Source organism: Camelus ferus, chromosome 1 (genome assembly GCF_009834535.1).
Source record: "Camelus ferus isolate YT-003-E chromosome 1, BCGSAC_Cfer_1.0, whole genome shotgun sequence".
Taxonomy (NCBI): Eukaryota; Metazoa; Chordata; class Mammalia; order Artiodactyla; family Camelidae; genus Camelus; species Camelus ferus.
This window is the reverse complement of record NC_045696.1, coordinates 3,908,628-3,928,046: the sequence shown is the minus strand read 5'-3', so window position 1 is coordinate 3,928,046 and position 19,419 is coordinate 3,908,628. Positions and strand designations below refer to the sequence as shown.

The window sequence follows — 19,419 nt, the reverse complement described above, 5'->3', positions numbered from 1 at the left end:
AACTTTAACCCAACTTGACCTAATGAAGACAGTCAGCAGTCATTGTTCTCTGATCACCTGCTGTGTGCTGGGAACTCCTGGATGTGGGGAACTGGGAGAGTAAGAATGGGCTTCTGTGTGAGGCAGGGAACACTCACCCCGTCTCTCTCTCTCACTCGTGTCACACCCTCCAGGGCCGGGGACACTCGCTATTGATGAAGCAGCTAACACACGAGCTCACAGGGGTTTGAGGAAGACAGCTCCTGGGACGAGATGCTGGACTCCAGCTTGGGCAGGCTGGGTCTGAGGGCGCGTGGGACACTGGGCAGAGAGCTCGAGAAGAGTTTGGTCTCAGGGTCTGAATCTGGGAGAAGAGGGAGGCACAGGCGATGGCCATTCAGGAGCTGTCCTCAAGTCAGCTCGGACAGGACAGGCCGTGGGAACAGGGGGGACACCCAGAAGACCGGGGTCGCTGGCCCCACCTCGCCTCAACCCCGCCCCCACCACGCAGCAGCTGCCCCATGGTCACGGCCCGGTGAGTACACGCAGGCTGTTTCTGCTCACCACGAAGATCACTCAAGGCTTGACACTTGTTTGGAAAAAAAAAAGCATAATTTATTTGTACAATCGTCCAGCATTGAATTTTATAGTTTAAAAAAGATACAAAACGGAAGGCAAACACACGTCATATAAATCACAGGAGGCACTAAAGAAGAAACGCGCCCCCACCGCGACGCTCGGGGAGCAGGCCTGCGTGCACCGCCGCTGCGGGGTGGGAGCCTCCTGCGCGTGGGCTGCACAGCCTTCCTTTCCGAGGCTGAGACCCAGCACAGCATCGCTCTTTTGCTCTTGGAAACCAGCGTGCCTGAGAGGAGGCAGGACCTTGGGAGAGTGGCACTCATTGCCCCTGAGTTTTTGAGTCACACCTGGCAACTCAAGGTGGCCCTTTCCCTCCAGGGGAAACCTCAGGGGCCGGAGGAGGCCACAGGAGTCCAACATCCACCTCTCGTCTTTGTCACAAGCATGGGGGCTGCGCCGCAGCACATCGCTTACAACACATTAAATCAGGAGCCACTTCGTAAAAGCAGCTCAAGCCGGCCACAGCTCTCCGGGGCTTCAAAGAGCCCAGTGTAGGGACTCAGAGGATCACGGCGGAGATGCCATGAGCGCTGAGGTAGTAACGTGTGGAAAATTTACAGGAAATAGTGTATCTTTAATCACACATCCCTGATTTCCCTTGATGACCTCAATTTCCAGGTGATTATCAGGCCTTAAGAGGATCAACAGGCACCCCACCCGGCCCCCCGTGAGGACCAGGGGGTGAGGGGGTCACAATCTCCAGGGGGGCTGGGGAGAGGACAGGGAGGAGCAGGGAGTAAGGCTGGTCCCCTGCCCTTGCAGCGCTTAGCGGGTGGGGGGCACATCTGCAATGACATCCCATGCTTCCGGGCACTCCGTCCGCACCCTCACCCCTCCAAGGAAGGAGAAAGTTTTCTGTGCCCTGACAAGTGGCTCTCAAGTCATCCCCCATGAAGGGCTCGTCCCTTTATCTTCGGCCACCCTCAGGGGCTGCTGAGAAGGCACAAACACTGATCATCAAAATTCCTTCTGGGGCGACAGGCCCTGGGGGACACCCCAGGGGGCCCTCACTGGCCGCGGTCCCAGAGGGCAGGTGACCCCAGCACCTGGGGCTTTCTCGGTTCCAGCTCACGCTGTCCAGTAGCTGAGAAGTCACCAGCCCCATGTGCCTGCAAGGGTGGCCCCTCAAATGAGGTCAGAAAGGAGGTCCCAGGGGGCAGACCCCACCCCTCTGTTCTGCACTGGTCCTGCGTGTCCCCCATCCGAAAGGACCTCCTTTCGGATGGGCGTCCGGGAGCGGGCCCCTGGGGAAGAGCCACGTGGCCTGCACAGAACTGCGGAGAATGCCATCGACAGAGAAGTTTGCTGTTTAATCAAAATGAAAGGACCTGGGACTCATTTCTACAAAGCCATGATGCACGAGGTGAAGGCCTGCCCCTTCACTCCCTCGGGGAGCGGTGCCAGTGCCCAAGGCCGGACGGGTTAGCTGTTGGCCTGTTCAGAAAAGGAAAACGAAACGATGTCATCTTCTTAAAACAAACGAAGGTAGAAAACTATTTCCCCTTAGATTGACATGAGGCCCTTACACAGCAAATGAACAGATGCAACAAGACAGAGGGATATTTTTTTCCTACAGCGTGAAGGTCAAGGAGTTAGGCTGACCAGTGGAGTGAGACCAGCACGTGCAAAGGCTCGGAGGGAGGAGGGAGAGCTGGGTGTGTGGGAACCAACCAGACCATTCAGCAAGGCTGGAACACAGGCCTCTCTCTGGGCAAATCAAGCTTGACCTTGGCCATTGAAAGACATCAAGTGTTTAATTAGCCCCACCTTCTACCCCGCCTTCTCTGCTGCCGCCCAGCCCTCTCACTCCCTGCTCTGAAGGTGCTCAGCCACTGGCAGTGCCTAAACCCATTGTGCTCGTTGCACTCTCATCCTGGAGGGACAGTCACCCCAAGGCCTGGCTCACCTCCGTCCAGGTGTTCGGGGCACCTGCCCCTCCCAGTGCCCCCCCTGGGCCCCTCAACTTCCCTCCTCCATGCAGCCCCTGGCGGGACAGGAGGACAGCTGTCTAGTTTCAGCACTCGGCCCTTTGTCGGGTAGGGACTGGCCTGGGCCCCATGGTCGCTTGAAAGTGTGAGCACCGATGGTCACATGGGGCAGAGGCAGGCACGGTCTCACTGGGCAGCACCTCTGGTCCTGCCTTTCCTGGCATCGGGGCACCTTTGGAGACTCGAGAGGGGACAAAATAAAACTTTTTCTTCCACTAGAGGCTTAGCCCTCGAGGGGGCTGAAATCTGTAAGCACTGCCAGTCCCGAGGCCCCTGTGATGGACAGGGGTCCGGTCCTCACCCAGGATCTGGGCAGAGGTCAACGACAGGGCTTCACTAAGCATCTCGGGCCAGGCCGGGAGTCAGGGGGCAGGGTCGCTGGGGACCATCTCCCCTCCTCACCACCTCTCCCTGAACCAGAGAGTTCCAGCTGCTCCTCCACCCCAGCACGCACAGCACAGCCCAGAAAAGGACATGGAGAGTCACTACCTGGCTGATCGGCCTCCCTCTGCTCTCTGCCTGTCAGCAGAAATCTGATTCGATGACATCCAGCTGAGTCAACAAAGCCAGTGGAGCCAGAACTAAGCGTGGTCAGCAGAGCCCCACAAACCCATGACAGTCAGCTCTGGATCCCACAAAGCTGAGCCCCAGACGCGTTCACCCAAACACCAGCGGTGGGTCCTGGAGGGTGAGGGAGGGGACGCCAACTGCAGCCAACCACACTTCCTGGACATCTGGGCTTTGACACAGCGAGTCAGAGAACCCAGTCAGGACGGGAAAGTTACCCGCATTTGTCGATAAATCCAGTCTGTAAACACTGTCATGTTTCCGTACACTCCGGGTCTGTAAGCCTTGGCACAGCCAGACCCCCAGCTTGTGTCCCCAAGCAGCCACCAGACGCTGTTCTTCAGAGTGACCAGAGGACCTCCGCTGTCACCCTGGGGGACATAGCAAGTTACAAGAGCAGAAGTCACACCCCAAGCCTCACATCACAGAGGGCAGGGAGGTAGGGTAGGGGCTCGGCAGGGAGGTGGGGTGGGGCTCAGCAGGGGGGACGGGAGTGCCTGCGGGCTTCAAGCCACCTCCAGTGAGGTGACAGTAATACAGTCCCCCAGGGAGACTGTACCGGGCATTAATTTTTGCCTGCATCAGCTAACAGTTAACAAATAAATGACTGTCCATTTTTTTTTAATTGAAGTGTGGTTGACTCACATTGCTGTGTTAGTTTCAGGTGTACAACGATGTGATTCAGTTATACATGTACATATATATATATTCTTTTTCAGACTCTTTTTCATCATAGGGTATTACCAGGTTTGGAATATAGTTCCCTGTGCTGTACAATAGGTTCTTGTTTATTTTATACATAGTAGTATGTATATGTTAACCCCAAACCCCTAATTTATCCCCCCACCCCTTTTCCCTTCAGTAACCATAGTTTGTTTTCTATGTCTGTGAATCTATTTCTGATTTGTAAACAAGTTCATTTGTATCTTTTTTTTAAATCTTATTTTTAGAGTCAAAATACTTCCATTGCACTGACACTCTGACCCAATAGCGCCTTTCAGAGGAAGCAGTGGCTCGCCTTGTTGGGGATACAAGGCGCCTTGGTATGTCAGCAGCCATCACCTCCCACGGCCGCCACCAGGTCCCAGGTCAGGGAGGGGGCTCTCTCACGGGCTCGCTGGGAGCTAGGCCAGGCCCAAAAGCTAGACACGAACTGGTCATTACCTGGCAGGAGTCGACGCCTCCCTGCAGGTACCCCGCACAGATCATGGCCGATGTGATCAGGTTGTTGTACACATATTTGCTGTTGCATTTCCAGGGCTCAATGAGGTGGACCATGACGGCGTTCAGCACGTCTGAGGTTTTCCCTGAGACAGAGGATGGCATTGGGCTCTCCCAGGAAGCCTGGACTCCCTCCCGGACACGTGGACGGACTACCCTACCCCTCCCCTCTCTCCCTGCTCCTGTGCCGTCTCCTGGGGAACCAGGGCATCTTCCAGCTGCGGGAGCCTGTGTTTAAAGTGGCTTTAGATTCTGTTTCGGGGGGAAGACTGCCTGCCTCTGGGGCTGTGGGGCTCCACCTGTGACCTAGAGTCACCCTCTCATTACCCAGCCACTTGGTTTCCTGAGGTCACTTTTCCTCCTTCGTCACTTTGTCTTCTGTGGAATATTCCCAGGGGCACACAAGGAGCTCCTGTGTTTCCACCTCAAACAAACTGACCTTCCTCGATAGCACCCGACCCTCTGCACCATGACTGTGAAAGTGCCAGACACTCCCCGGTCCTTGCTGCCTCTGCTCCATCTCCCACCTTGCTTCCGCCACTAGGGTGTCTTTAGGTTCTGTGGGCTTAATGTGCCGAAGCTGAACCTCTCACGGAGCCCTCCTCCACCCCAGTCCACACCACCCAGTCCTCCCTGGCTCAGGAACCGGCTCCACCACCCGCGAGGGGCTCAGACCATAAGCTCGTAGCCGCCTTCCCTGACTCCTCACTCTCTCCCTGCTGACGCTCAGTCCATCAGCAGACCTAGTGGCTCTGACCCAAAGGTGCCTCCACACCCAACTCCCTGGTCTGAGCTGCTTCTTATCTCAGAGGACGCAGCAGTGGTCCCCTCACTGCACCATTCTGTCTACCCTCGCCCCACCCTTTCCGAGACTCCCTACACAGCCATCAGATCATGTCACTCCCCTGCTTAAAACTTCCTGACAGCTCCCTGTCTCACACAGAATAGAAGCCAGTGTCTTCATCACAGCCTACGAGGCCCGACACAATCTGGCCCCAGCCTGCCCCCTCGCCCCTGCTCAATCATGCCCTAGCTGCACTGGCCCTTCTGTTCCTAAGATGTTCTTGTCATGCAGCTCTCAGTTCAAATGTCACCTCTTCCTAGAAGTATTCCCTGACCACCCCTCGCTGTCATAAAGCACCTAGTTTGGTTGTTTCCTTTCTGACCACATCCTGCCCCCAGACATGCACAGAGAAGGTGAAGTTCCCGCAGGCAGAGATTTTGTCTTATTTAGTTCACTGCTGCATTCCCAGCCCGAGGTAGGTGCCCTGCAAAACGTAGTTGATTTTCCCTTTCATCTTGGCTGCTGGGAATCCTTGCTCGCTACTGGAAGGCTCAACGCAGGTGCCCCAAACACTTTTTGGAAGGATGTCAACAGTATATAAAATGCTTTTTTGTACCACTAAGTACTTCCAACGCTTCATAAAAATGATACAGCCAGGATCGCCTCATTTGAAAAACATCTGAGATGAATGAAAGCACATTATAAAAGAAGGGAGCCAGGTCTGCCCGCAGCAGGACGGTCTAGCTCCTCTGTCTCGAGGGGGTCGAGGCAGGAAGACAAAGGCTTTGATGACCTGTAGCCGGACATCGCTGGTCCCGCAAGCCCGTCCTGACCGAGTCTGTGATCACACAGCGTCCATGGCAGGTGGACTTCTGGGGCGGCCCATTAGCAACAAAGGGGTGTGAACACAGGGGGCCGTGTGCCCCTCACGTTACGTGGCCTTTACACTTCGAAAAGCAATTTCTACACATTGTTCCGTTTATCGTAATAGAAACACTGTTAGGTAGGGCAGGTAGCATTGTCCCATCTAGCAGATGGGGACACTGAGGCACAAAGACTGGGTCAGTTGCCCAAAGTCACCCAATCATTTAGCGGTAGAACCAGGATTGAAACCTAGACCTCCCTCTCGGGAGCCCTGTGCTCTGCTCTGTGGGACCTGCTGACCCCGTCCCGTGAGCCTCACCTTTCTCGTAGGTGGCCCCCCACCCGGAAATCCAGCAGGACTGTGTCGCCTCCAGCATCATACCCGGGTTGGGCAGACACACCGGCTTCACTCTGTCTGTCTCAAGAGAGGAAAACACGGTGAGGGGGTCTGGTCTAACTAAAGACCTGGGGCCACGGTCTCCACCTGGGCCTTCGCCATGTGCACGCGTGGGCCCGGGACCGGGACCACCACCATCCTGCCTAAGGAGACGTCCGGATTCCAGTGTGTCCTAGCACGCCCCCTTCCTGTCCCTGCCTGGCCCCCTTCTAAGAGGCCAGACGTCCCCTTCTGGAAATTATGTTTTGGGAGATTGAAGGTCAACAGTCTTTGGATGCAAACAGTTGACACTGGACACGGCAGAGCTGCGTCAACAACAGACTAAATGGACAAGGACGGAGGTGGACGGTCAGCCTGCTGCAGTGAACCTCACAGCAGGGCAGCTACAGCCAGCAGCCAGTCAGAGCTGACTGGCCGGACACTGCCCACCAAATTCGCCTCTTCCAGACGTTCACGTGTGCTGACTTATTCCGTGATCTCATTCTGTGCGGCGGAGGAAGCATGCTGACCACATCCCTCAGTGGCCGCGGGCACATTTTTGGGTAACTTGTCTTCTGCTGAGCCCTCTTCTATCAGCCAAGCCCCTCCCCACCCCCTCCCTGCACACACCCTCACTCAGTGCAAATTCCGTCCTTCCTGCATCACAGCATGCTTTATTTCCAATCAATCTGTCCTTAAGATTTGGTCAAAACTGTTCACACACGCGGGACCACATGCACACAGGTATTACCGTTAAAAGTCAGAGGTGTCTGCAGCTTCATAAGAGCAATGTCATTGTTCTTGGTCTTGGAATCATAATTTGGATGGGAAATCACTTTTGCTATTTGATATCCATTTCCATAGATCATGAGAGATTGACTCAAAATTCCTGCAAAGGCTGTCCAAATCTTGGCATTGCTAAGAGGCCTAGAAGACAAAGATGAACACCCCTCAGCATCTCAGAACCACAAAGGAACCACAAGGATCTTGAAAAGTCATTGGCCAGGGCCAAGTGTCCCCAAGGTGACACAATTTGCCGAAAGCCACCCGACAAGACTGGCCTGGCGGTCTCAGGCCCTTCCCTGTTCCCCTCTCACGCAGCCTCGCCCTCCCACAGCTCCCCCTCACCTCACTAACGAATCCTGCTCATCCTGTGCTCCGGCACCAGCCTGCAAACCTTCGAATTTCCTGAGAACACGTATTCTGGAGCCTAAACGCCTCCCTGGGGTTTGAAGCCCCATTTCTGGCAGGACTGGGACTTATCTTTATAAGCTAGGGCATTTCCTGGCACACAGTAGGTGCTTGATAAATGTGTGCTGATTAATGGACTCTAGGTCTAATAGCCATCCGGGCATTACCTTCACCTAGCTGTTTCTCTTCTAAGAGAATCCCAAATCCTGGAGCCCACGGAATCCAGTGGATGGAAGGAAGGGACACTCTTGGGTAATAAACATCGCTTCCTTCAGCCTTCACAACAGCCCCGGGAGGAGCGGCGCACCTGGCTCACAGGTGCAGACGGTCCAGTCAGATGCCCCGAGTGAGCTGTCCAGGGCTACTCAGGCAGAGAACGGCTGGGCCAGGAGCCACGCTACGCTCACCCTCACTCTGATGAGTAGGGTTTTCTCAAAGTAAGCATGTGACCAAAAAACTCCATGTTTAAGAAAAAAGGAGTGGGGACAGGGACAACATCTTCTACAAAAGCTAAAGCTATAAATGATGGTTACCCTCACCCCTCCCCACACATCTGTCTGGGCAACGCTGTGGCCAAAGGTGTTTAAGGAACCACAGAGAATCTTCCGGCAGGACAGAGTGAGGTCTGAGTGTCCCTGAGCACACTCTCTTCAGAGGAGAACCCAGGGGAGACCAGGCTTCCCAAGAGGGCAGGGGCCTCAAGAAAGGTAGGCTGGAGCTGAGAAGACCACAGGCTGGAAGGAGTTCTGATCACAGCATCACCCCAGCCCCTCAGGGCATCCCTGCTCCGGAGCCCTACTGCGGTGGACATTTGTTGAAGGGATGGGCTTGGCCACGGGCTTCACATCACGACTTATGTAACCCTCCCAGAGACTCCACGAAGTGGGCTCCCTTAGAATCCCCACTTGTTCGGAAACCGGAGCCTGAACAGGTCAAAGACTTCCCTCAAGGCCACAGGGCACAGCGTTGCCTCCGCCCCCGGGCCCCACCTCCGCTCCAGGGCCCCTCCCCTGCCCCCAGGCCCCGCCCCTGCCCGCGGGCCCCGCCCCCTAGGACTGGGAACCTACTGCTCCACGCAGTGGGCGGCAGTCACGATCCACTCGGGGGTGATGATGGAGCCTCCGCAGACGTGGATGCCCTGCACGTGCAGGCTGACCTGCCAGGGCCAGTCCCCCAGGTTGGCGCTCGAGCCGCCCACGATCCGGCTCTGGCGGCTCGTCTTCTCGGAGACCCCGCACTCTGGGGGCGACAAACAGAGCGCAGCGGGCCGGTGAGCAGAAGCAGGGCCAACCCGCCGCTGCACCGGGCGCCCAGACGGCTCCCATCCCAGGGGTTCTGCCTGGCTCGAGGATGACCATTGTCACCTCTTGCTCCTGTTTGTTTGGGGTCTGAGTTTTAGAAAATGTGTCCTGGTCTCTCTCAGGTGGGGGAGAGGAGAGGACGTTCCTCTAGCCCCCAGCCCCACACCCGAGGAAGTGCCACTTTTTTTTTTAATTAAAAGGGATTTATTTGTGATTTCCTATATATATTTAGCTTGTAAATACAAGACTGTAAATGTATTAAGAGAATTTATGTTAAAGTTTTCATCGTGTTTCGCTTCAAGTCAGAAAGCACCACTTCTGCTGGCACTGGGTGCCGCCTTCTCCTGGCGCTAGTGTGATTCGTTAGCGTCCCCCACATACTCAGGTGGAGCAGAGGCATGGGTAACGAAGGCCCTGGGACCTCCTTGAATGCTCAGAGGCCTGAAGATTCCTGAACAAGCTAAGGAGGGCCTTCCTTGCGTGTGCTGCTCCCATGCCACCACAAGGGGACGGCTTGGGCAGGAGGGCAGGGGGCACGGGCAGGGGGTGCCACGCTCTCTGGGTACGTCAAGAAGTTTGAGCCAGCCTGGCTGGGAAATTACTGCTGGGACAACTGGGACATGCGTCCACTGGGGGTACCTGCTCGTTTTACCTCTTCAAACTCAAAAGTTGAGCTTCAGGCCCAAGATTCGTGTGGAAACAGGGTGGGGCCATCCCAGAGAAGGGATCCCAGTGTCCTCCACGCTGATGAAAGTTTGGAAACTAAGTAATCCGAACCCAGGGATGGGGATTCCCACAGGCCCCCAGCTCTGCCTTGGGGACACCACAGAGCGGGACCCGTCGGTGTCTTGAACGTGCCCGTTCTCGTGGGACAGCTGCTTCCTGGACCCGAGGCAGAAGGCACCGAAAGTGCATCAAAATTGAAGAAAGGCGCTCCCTGGGGCAGAGCACTGGGCATATCCCAACCCACGTCCCAGCCTTCTTCTCTCCACGCCCCCCAAAGACACGGGGACACGTTTCTGTAAGTACAGAAGGGTTCCTACTTAGAAGCACAGAAAGGAAAACCAAGGGTCACTTACCTATACAGCGCAAAGAAACCACTCTTTTTGAAGAACAGACATCACTACAAAAGAAGAGGGGACACTGTGGTCACTATAATAAATGAAACACTTGATTCTCAAAATACTTAGAAATAAATATTTTCTTCCAGTGTTCTCACTCCCTGCCTCCCCAGACATAGAAGAGGCCACAAATGAAGAAGGAAAGTGAAGAAGGAAAGTGAATCTACACCCACAGGGGGCAGTAGCAAAGAGCAGATGCCGAGTCAAAGTGCAGGATTCAAATTCAAGCTTTGTGACCTTGGGAAAGCACTCAACCTCCCTGCGCCTCAATTTCCCCATCTCCAGAATGGGCTAAATAGCACCAACTCATAAGGCGGTTGGGAAGGGCAGCACACAACAGAGCAGCTATTATTTGTTTTCTTGGAACTTAAATTCCATCCTTTAATTCTGTATGGAAGACATTTGTAAACTTCTGGGTTCCAATAACTGTTTTACATTTACTGCACAGGAAGTTGACAACCAATCATTTGCCTGGGAGCAAAAAGAAAGAAAAGTTACTCATTTGGGAGACAGACATTCAGAGTTACAGACAAGAAATAACCAATGCGTCTGTCACAGAGTGAGTTTCTCCCCAATATGCTGAAGAGAGAAGCAGCCCTGACAGCCAGGGGGTCACAGCTGGCTGTGTCTCCCGTTGAACATAGACTGCAGAGCATCAACATTGGGCCGGGGGTGGTAGGGGAGGGTAGAGCTCAGTGGTAGAGCTCGTGCTTAGCATTCACGAGGTCCTGGGTTCAATCCCCGGCACCCCCATCAAAAAAAAAAAAAAAAGGAAGAAAACCCCACAAAGCATCAGACCAGAGCACTGTCATGTGATGGAGCAGAACAGAGGCAAGCCCACCGCAATGTCCCCTCTAAGCAGACCGACCGTGATGAACCTGGTCCAAACCACACAGTGACCAACAGCCCCCTCTGCTGGCTGACATGAGTGACCATGCTTCTTTGCCCTTCTCAGCTGTAACCGGGTTTCCACCACCCACCTTCTAAAAAAAAGCATTAAGACACCAACTACAGAATCACCGTCACTTCCTGACAGCTTTCAATCCAGGGCAAAGCTCTGCTTCCTGGAACCTTCCCCAAAATGACCCAACACAAGCCTATGTCCTATAATAAGTTCTTTCCAGCACCGTCCCACTGAGACACCCTTGACTCCAGGACACAGCGTGTCCTGGTGGTCTCTGGCTGAGAGGTTTTGGGATGCCAAGAGAAGACACACTGCCATTAAGAGATGTTTTCTAAGGACCATTCTCCTCCACAAGGAGGCACACTGTCCAGCCACCAGCATCAGGGCACAAAGCAGCCATTTGGAGAAACCCCACCAAGAGCCCGAGACTCAGGTAATAATGAGCAACTTCTGAAAGCCAAGAGGAAGGAAGTCCTCCCACCCCTGCCCCGCACCCAGAACACCAGCTGCCAATGACTTTCTCTTCTTTCCTCCAAACCCTACAGCTACCCGGAGAGTTTCCAAGGCTCTTAACCGAGAGGTGGTAGATTTCCTGCCCCTGCTCAGCCCCGATTCCACGGAACCAGGAGGACAAAGAGACACTCGGCATTTAAAAAGAGCCCGGGCAGCTGTGTTTAGCTTCTTGGGTGGGCAAACCATGGGGCGCTGTTTTGATGGGCACACCTGGCTGTGCCCACCCCTCCTCCTGGGCTCGCCCTGTCCCATTCCGGCAGACGGCCAAGCTCAGGCGCCTCAGGCAGAAGTCAGTCCCCAGACACCTCAGCCTGGGCCGCCAGGAATGCAAACCTGCTTCCAGTCTCCCACTCACAGGGAAGGAGGGGACACATGACCAGTCCGTTCTCCCCTAAATGCAGTGACTGGCACCTGGCCAGCAGGGAGGTGATGGCCTGGCTGGCCACCTGGGGACGAGTGATAAGAGACCTGGGAGGCTTCTGCACAAAGGACACTGTGTATCTTCCACATTAAAGAACATTCAGATATAATACAACATTGTAAACAGAAGAAAAGTCAGAAGAAAAAAAAACCATTCAAATAAATAGTAATGATGCTAAGAAGACCGCAATCATTTTAAACATATGCAACGTAAAACGACTAGTTAAAGCCCAGCCCTCTTCCCCATCCTCCTAACCAGCTAAACCATCCCTCAGGGGACCAGCTTAGGTTCATTCCCACCCACTGGGCACACTGGGAACCGTCCAGCACTGCTAGTCAGCCTCCAGGCACAGGAAACAAAGATACAGGAAGAAGGATGTGTGGGCCGCTGCAGGGACCAGCTGCTCACTTCCAGCAGCCCCCGCACCCACACACACACAGCACCGTCGGACAGCTACGCCTTGAGGCTGAGGACCAACCGCCCCTGCTGCCTGGGGCTCGGGGCATGCCTCGGAAGTAGGATTTCCAGTGTGAAACCAGCAGAGTCCTGGGCAAACCAGGATGAGTAAGTAGGTCGCCTGGGTTGGGACCTCGAGACATTCTTTTGGATTCCTAGACCCACATCCAGACACATAGTAAGGTCCTCCTTTAATGTCTGGAGAGCCAAGAAAATCAGGGAAGAAGAATCTCAATTTTGCAGTGTTACCCAATGCCACAGAGGGCAGACGGCACAAACAAGATGGCAGATACACGTAGCCGCTTCCCAAGAACGAGCCCAGAGCTGCCAGAGCAATGGGTCCTGCGCAGAGTCCAGTATCCTCCCCTTGAGAATCCACGCCAAACCCACAACTGCAGCAGAGAAATCAAACTCCGACAGTGACCCCCCCGATGTCTCCCACTCATTCTACCTGTAAAACTTTTGGAAGGAAACGAGAAACCACCAAATGAAATACCTGTGGTACAGCTTTTTATAGAGATCGATGTTGTTGGCACTGATGTTCAGCTTCATAAAGCTTGTGGCCCCGCTGTCATCCACTACTCCTTGGCTAGAATAAAAACTATTCCTAAAAAAGACAGAAAATCTTGCTTAAAATAATGGTTCTGCTGTAAGCATTTGCAAATCCTACGCAGATCCTACGCTGTGTCATAATCCTTCTCTTGCATGACGTTCAGATTAAGAACACCTCAGCATTTCGAAAAACAAAACCACAAGTTCCAATCAAGTGACACTGCCTGATAACCATCCTTCCAGCTGATGACCCTGAAGTGTCAGGTAACAGTCGTCCAGCAGTCGTGCGTCCGGCCTAATCTGGATGAGGCTGAAGAAGCAGTGAAGGTAAGGGTGTGTGAGGCCTTGTGAATGAGCCAAGGTACACGTGTGAAAATGCTCTGTTACGGAACACAGATTCTGAACCGTGCTGGGGGCTCACTGTCAGCCATGGTGCCCTGTGCTACAGTTTGGGGGGGTGGCATTTTGAAGTATTTCACTAAGAAGCCAGCCTTCTTGTGGAGCGGTAATTCATTTTGAAAACTGGCATACAGGGAATACCCTAGAATTGCACAGAAGTCACACAGGGACACCCCCAAGGAAGAAAAGGAGGCAGTGAAATCACACAGCCTTCCTCTGGGAGGCCAGACGGCTGCCAGGCATCCGCAGGGACGCCCCGGTGAGCCACTAACTGGGACCCCAGGGAGGGGCCCTCCCACCTCCCTCTCCCACCTCCTCTGGTGGCTGCATGAGGAGTGAATTCTCTTATGCATCAGTCTGATGATCAGTTGTCTCTTGTTCAGAAGCCTTCAACGTCTCCTGCACGCATGCAGGGGAGGTCACGTGGGACCTGTTCCTTCTGACCTCCCCCGCAGCCCTCCCTGCTCGCCCTCCAGCCCCAGCCCCCATCAAGGAGACAAATGAAGTCAAGGTCTCAACTCTGCCCAGAGGCTTCTCAGGAAATGAGCCACCCAAGGCCCTCGGCCAGCACCCCGGACCCTGGTGATCACAGCACTAGACAGCCCTGAGTAACCGGGGCGGATGGAGGCCCAGGAGGAGGCAGAGCTGGGAGATGCCGTGGAGGGGGCTGGTGTGGTACACGCTTCCCTGCTGGCTTCCCGGAGCAGCTGTGGGATGGAGACAAGGGTCTGTGGTGTCCGCGGCCTGGCATTGCCAGCGAGGGGCAGAGGGAAGCACTGGTCCTTCTTCTGACGTTTCTATGCCTGTCACCGTCACGGCCCCACCTCTGAGGTGGGGGGCTGCAAACTCACCCGTAGCCCAGGTCCTGGCACATGGCCCTCCCGAAGCTCTCACTCCAGTCTTCCTGACACACGGGGTGCCAGGACTTCCTCTGAGGTGAGTAGACCTGAAGGATGAAGTTGGGTCCGTAGAGGCGCACTGCGGAAGGGAGATGCTCGTGAGCTCCAGACCATGGTCTTGCCACGGGCGAGCCCCTCCCACCCGGGGACACAGAGGCTCGGGAGGGGGCGTGCAGGGCTCCCTCTTCCCGAGGCTCTGACCACACTCATGAGGTGTGCTGAGAATCCAGCCTTTCCCGGCAAAAAAAAGTGCCCTTCACCCAACAACTGAAGACAAGTATTCAGACAAAACAAACATGGTACACAAATGTTCCTGGGCGCGTTATTCACAACAGCCACAGGCGGAAACAGCCCAGATGTCCGTCAACAGGTGTACGCACGAAGGATGGTGCCCACACAATGGAACATGAATTATTCGTCCATGAAAGGGGGTGAGCGCTGACACACACCACATGCAGGAACACGCACGAGACAGGAAGTAGACTCGTGGTTGCTCAGGGCCCAGGGGGACGCAGGAGGTGGGTCAGGGGGCGAGAGCTTGAGATTTCCTTACGAGATGAAGAGAATGTGCTAGAACGATTGTGCTGATGCTGCCAGTTTCTGTGAATAGATAAAAACCACTGGCCTGAGGGGGACAGCTCAGTGGTAGAGAATGTGCTTAGCGTGCACGAGGTCCTGGGTGCTCTCCCCAGTGCCTCTACTTAAAAAAAAAAAAAAACAAAAAACCACTGGACTGAGCCTTTTAAAAGATTGGCTTAAGAAGTTTCTTCTGTAGAGCACAGGGAACTATGTTCAGTATCTTATAATAACCTTTAATGAACAAGAACATGAAAACGAACGTATGTATGCACATGCACGACTGGGACCTTGTGCTGTGTGCCAGAAATTGACACGTTGTAACTGGTGGTACCTCACTTAAATTAATTAAGTAAAAGGTTGGCTTTGTGGCCTGCAAATTATGCGTGTATTATAAAACTGTTTCTTAAGAAAATAAATGAATAAGATGAAGAGGCTTTAAAAAGTGTTTTTTTGTTTGGTTTTATGGATTTTTCATTTGTCTTTGAAAAACACTTTTAGACAATCACTCTGAGCAGCAGGTTGACCCTTCGGCCCAACAGAGAGCTCCCGGGGATGTGCTGAGTCCTTTGGAAAGCTCTGCCTCTAACTTCATTAACATTTTGCCACAACAACCCCAACTCTTTTGTTTAAAGAAATAAAACATTATAAATATAGTTGAAGCCCCCTCCCTGCCCACCCCCCCCCTCCTCCTGCAGAATTCCGAGACTCTTCGTGCTGTGGGGGAAACACCTTGTGTCTTCTTCGCAGAGGGGAGTCCTGCGTTAACACTTGAGGGTTAACCAGCGTGCCCTGCGTTAACATGAACGATCCAGAAGACGGCACTGTGCACAAGACGGCGAGGTGCCGAATGACGTGCTCTGTGTGGCACGACCTCTGGGAAGTCGCAGCGTGAAAACGCCGCTTTGTGGCTGGGGGCGATGCATGTGGGCTTAAGTGTGAGGGGAGGACCGGGCTGCTCCCCGGGCTCACTCTCGCCTCCCCTCGGTGACCCCGACTCCCTGGACGGCCAGCCTGATGTCTGGGCTCACTCCTCCACGGGATGACCGGCCTTGGTGTGATGCTGTCCTAACACTTCCATGATGAGTGGGTCCATACACCACGTGAGTGGTAAACAGGCAGCGTACTATGAGTCAGTGCTAAAAAGAAATGAGCCCTCGAACCATGAAGACACATGGAGGCATTACATGCATGTGTCTAAGTAAAAGAAGCCAATCTGAAAAAGCTACCCTTTGTGTGATGCCAACTCTGTGACTCTGGAAAAGGCAAAAGCATGGAGACGGTAAAACGATCAGTGTTACTCAGGGCTGGGGGCTCGGTGGTGAATGGGCGGGGCTCAGAGGACTTTTAGGGCAGTGGACCTACTCTGTACGATACTGTAATGATGGATGCATGTCTTTATACATCTGTCCAAACCTACTGTCCAAGTTTAAGTACATTAGACATTTGTCCACAATATTAAGAATGAACCTCAATGTAAACTAAGGACTTTTGTCAGTAATAATGTATCAACATGCACCCCAATGTTCACAGCAGCACTATTTTCAATAGGCAAGACATGGAAACAACCTAAGTGTCCATTGACAGATGACTGGATAAAGATGCCGTGGTATATTTATACAATGGAATACTACCCAGCCATAAAAAGGGATGAAATAATGCCATTTGCAGCAACATGGATGGACCTAGAGATCCTCACTCTAAGTGAAGCAAGCCAGAAAGAGAAAGAAAAATACCATATGAAATCACTTATATGTGGAATCTAAAAAATAAGACACATATGAAATTGTTTACAAAACAGAAACAGACCTACAGACATAGAAAACAAGCTTGTTATTGGGGGGGAGGGGGTGGGAAGGGGTAAATTGGGAGTTCAAGATTTGCAGATACTAACTGCTATATATAAAATTAATGAACAACGAATTTCTACTATATAGCACAGGGATCTATAGTCAATAATTTGTAGTAACCTATAATGAAAAAGAATATGAAAACGAACATGTATGTATATGTATGACTGAAACATGATGCTGTGCACAAGAAACTGACACAACATTGTAAACTATACTTCAATTTAAAAAAAAGAAAAAAGGGAGGAGGGTATAGCTCAGTGGTAGAGCACATAGCTCAGTGGTAGAGCACATAGCTCAGTGGTAGAGCACATGCTTAGCATGCACAAGGTCCTGGGTTCAATCCCCAGTACCTCTTCTAAAAATAAATAAACCTAATTACCTCCTCCCCACAAAAAGATAATTAACACATTAATAAAATAAATAAAATATTAAAAAAATAAAAAGAAAAAAAGGATGTATTGATACTGATGTATCACTTACAACGCACAAACCACTCAATGCAAGATGTTAAAAATAGGGACAAGAGAGCTCTGTGCTGTCTGCTCGATTTTCTGTACACATGAAACTGCTCGGTGTTCCATGCAAAGGAACACGGAGAGGGCAGCGGAGGGCAGTGGAGGGAAACGGGAGGCTGGGGTCTGGGCGGAGAATGACTTTGAGGATGTGTGGCCAGTACTGTGGAATCAGCCGGATGGTAACAACCATTGGGAAATGAGCAGATCAAGAATGCAAACACGTATTTACTTCTGGTGCAAAAACTGCACAAACAAGATACTCTTTTAATTGCCCCCAAGGGAAAAACATGACTGGTTAGTGAACAGGCGTGTGTGCGTGCGTGTGAGCACACACGTGTGTGATGGTAAAACAACCCAGCTCTTCATTCTCCTGGAGTCCTTGTCTCCCGTGCGTCCCTTCACTGCTCATGCGGAACACTCTCCTCCTGACACTTCTGATCACCAAACGTGGGCGGCTTTTACCCCGTAACAAGCAATTCTCGGGGACACCAGTGGGTGTCCAACAATTTAACTCAATTCTGACACTCTTTACCTGGTGAGATCATCAGATCCCACAGGTTAAGGCCGATAGGACTGCTCCCCACTTCAGATGCCCGTCCCAAGTCCGGGTTGTCACCTGTGCCCCTGAATGATCAGCTGTAAGTCAGAGGGTCCCACGGCCCCCTCCTCAAGTTTCGATTAACTTGCTAGAGTGACTCACAGGACTCAGGAAAACCGTTCACTTTCTGTTCACCAGATTATTATAAAGGAACATGGGGAAGGACAGAGATGAACTTGCAGAGGAAGAGACGCGTGTGGCGGGCATGTGGGGAGGGGCAGGGGCTTCGCGCCCTCTTTGGGCGCGCCTGTCTCCCCAGGCCTTCACGCGGTCACCAACCCGGAAGCTCCCCACCCTGCACTTCTGGGATTTCGTGGTGGCTCCATCCCGTAGGCGCGGCCAATCATTAACTCCCTTTCCAGCCCTTGTCCCCTCTCGAGAACGGGGGGGCAGGACTGCAAGTTCTAAGCTTCTAACCACGGCTTGTTCTTTGTGGCGACCAGCTCCCATCCAGGAGCCACCCAGTCACCTCGTTAGAACAAAGGACACGCCTGTCACCCAGGGAGTGACAAGGGTTTCAGGAGTCCTGTGTCAGGAAGGGACCAGACGCTGGGACAAACGATGCTCCTGGTGCTCTTGTCACTTAGGAATTCCCAGGGTTCCAGGAGCTCCGGGCCGGGAAGTAGGGGTGGAGACCAGCATGTATTTTCTATTGTCTCATGGTATGTGAGTGCATTTGTGTGTGTGTGTGTGTGTGTTGTGTGTGAGTGTAAGGGAAGTGGGGAGATGAGATTTTTCACTGCACACCCTTAGGGACTTTCTGAATTTTGATCTATTTGAGCACATGGACTCAAAGTATTTAAACAAATACAACTTCAATACTAAGAAGAGAGCGAGAAAGTCTCTCCAAGGAACATTACATGTTTGTCTGGCTGGAGTTTACTGACACACGCGCGTGTGCAGGAAAACCGCCTGACATCTTAACCACATCTGCTCAATCTCAAAAGCTCCCTCCTTTACTTAAGAAAATGATGACAAATATATTATCACCAAAATAAAGGCAAGGCACTCCGCTGACAGTTTAGGGAGTGAGTGAGCCACTGACACGTGCAAACACTCCCGGGGCAGGGAGCTGCAGGTTCCTGCAGGTCCCACGAGCACGGCCTTTCTCTGGCACCACCTGCATTAAATGCTAATGGCTCCCAGAGCACACAGCAGACTTCAGGCTCTGGTACGGCCATCGGTGGATATTAGCGCAGCCCTCGGACTAGAGAATCGATTTCCCCTTTGCAGGACTTTACCACCCCTGAAATAATTAATAGAAAATTATAGAAGCAGAAGAGGTGCCCACCTGTGACAACAGATCGCTTTAAGTTCAGCTTGTTTAGAAAACACATAGCGAGGCGTGGGAAGGGTGTGGCTCAGTGGTAGAGCGCGTGCTTAGCATGCATGAGGTCCTCGGTTCAATCCCCAGTGCCTCCATTAAATAATAAACAAACCTAGTTACCGTAAAAAATTTTTTTTTTAAAGAAAAAGGCACAGCGCACTCCCAACTTTATCTTTTAAACAGTTTGCTCGCTTTAGCTGCCAAGAGATGACATCCTGTGGCAGCTGGGTGCACACGCTGGCCTGGCCTTGGGCTGTCTTCTCCCTCCCCGGACCCCGGTTGTGCGATGTCAGGCAGCAGCTCACCCACTCTGAGCCTGTCTCCTCATCTGAAAACCTGGCTTAGATGCACGGCTCAGCCTCCAGATAGGAATGC

General features: G+C 52.8%; 1 protein-coding gene across 1 annotated transcript in view; it reads right to left on the bottom strand.

The window, feature by feature from the left end:
* Positions 1-572: 572 nt before the first annotated feature.
* TMPRSS2 (transmembrane serine protease 2) overlaps positions 573-19,419 on the bottom strand; it is a 32,701-nt gene continuing 13,854 nt past the window's right edge. The window contains exons 7-15 of the mRNA XM_032461838.1: positions 14,128-14,254; positions 12,822-12,932; positions 9,990-10,033; positions 8,677-8,848; positions 7,170-7,345; positions 6,362-6,457; positions 4,338-4,480; positions 3,392-3,544; positions 573-2,052 (exon numbers count right to left, since the gene is read on the bottom strand). Coding sequence (XP_032317729.1) covers positions 2,041-2,052; positions 3,392-3,544; positions 4,338-4,480; positions 6,362-6,457; positions 7,170-7,345; positions 8,677-8,848; positions 9,990-10,033; positions 12,822-12,932; positions 14,128-14,254 — 1,034 coding nt within the window. The 3' untranslated portion in view covers positions 573-2,040. The remainder of the gene's footprint in view (positions 2,053-3,391; positions 3,545-4,337; positions 4,481-6,361; positions 6,458-7,169; positions 7,346-8,676; positions 8,849-9,989; positions 10,034-12,821; positions 12,933-14,127; positions 14,255-19,419) is intronic.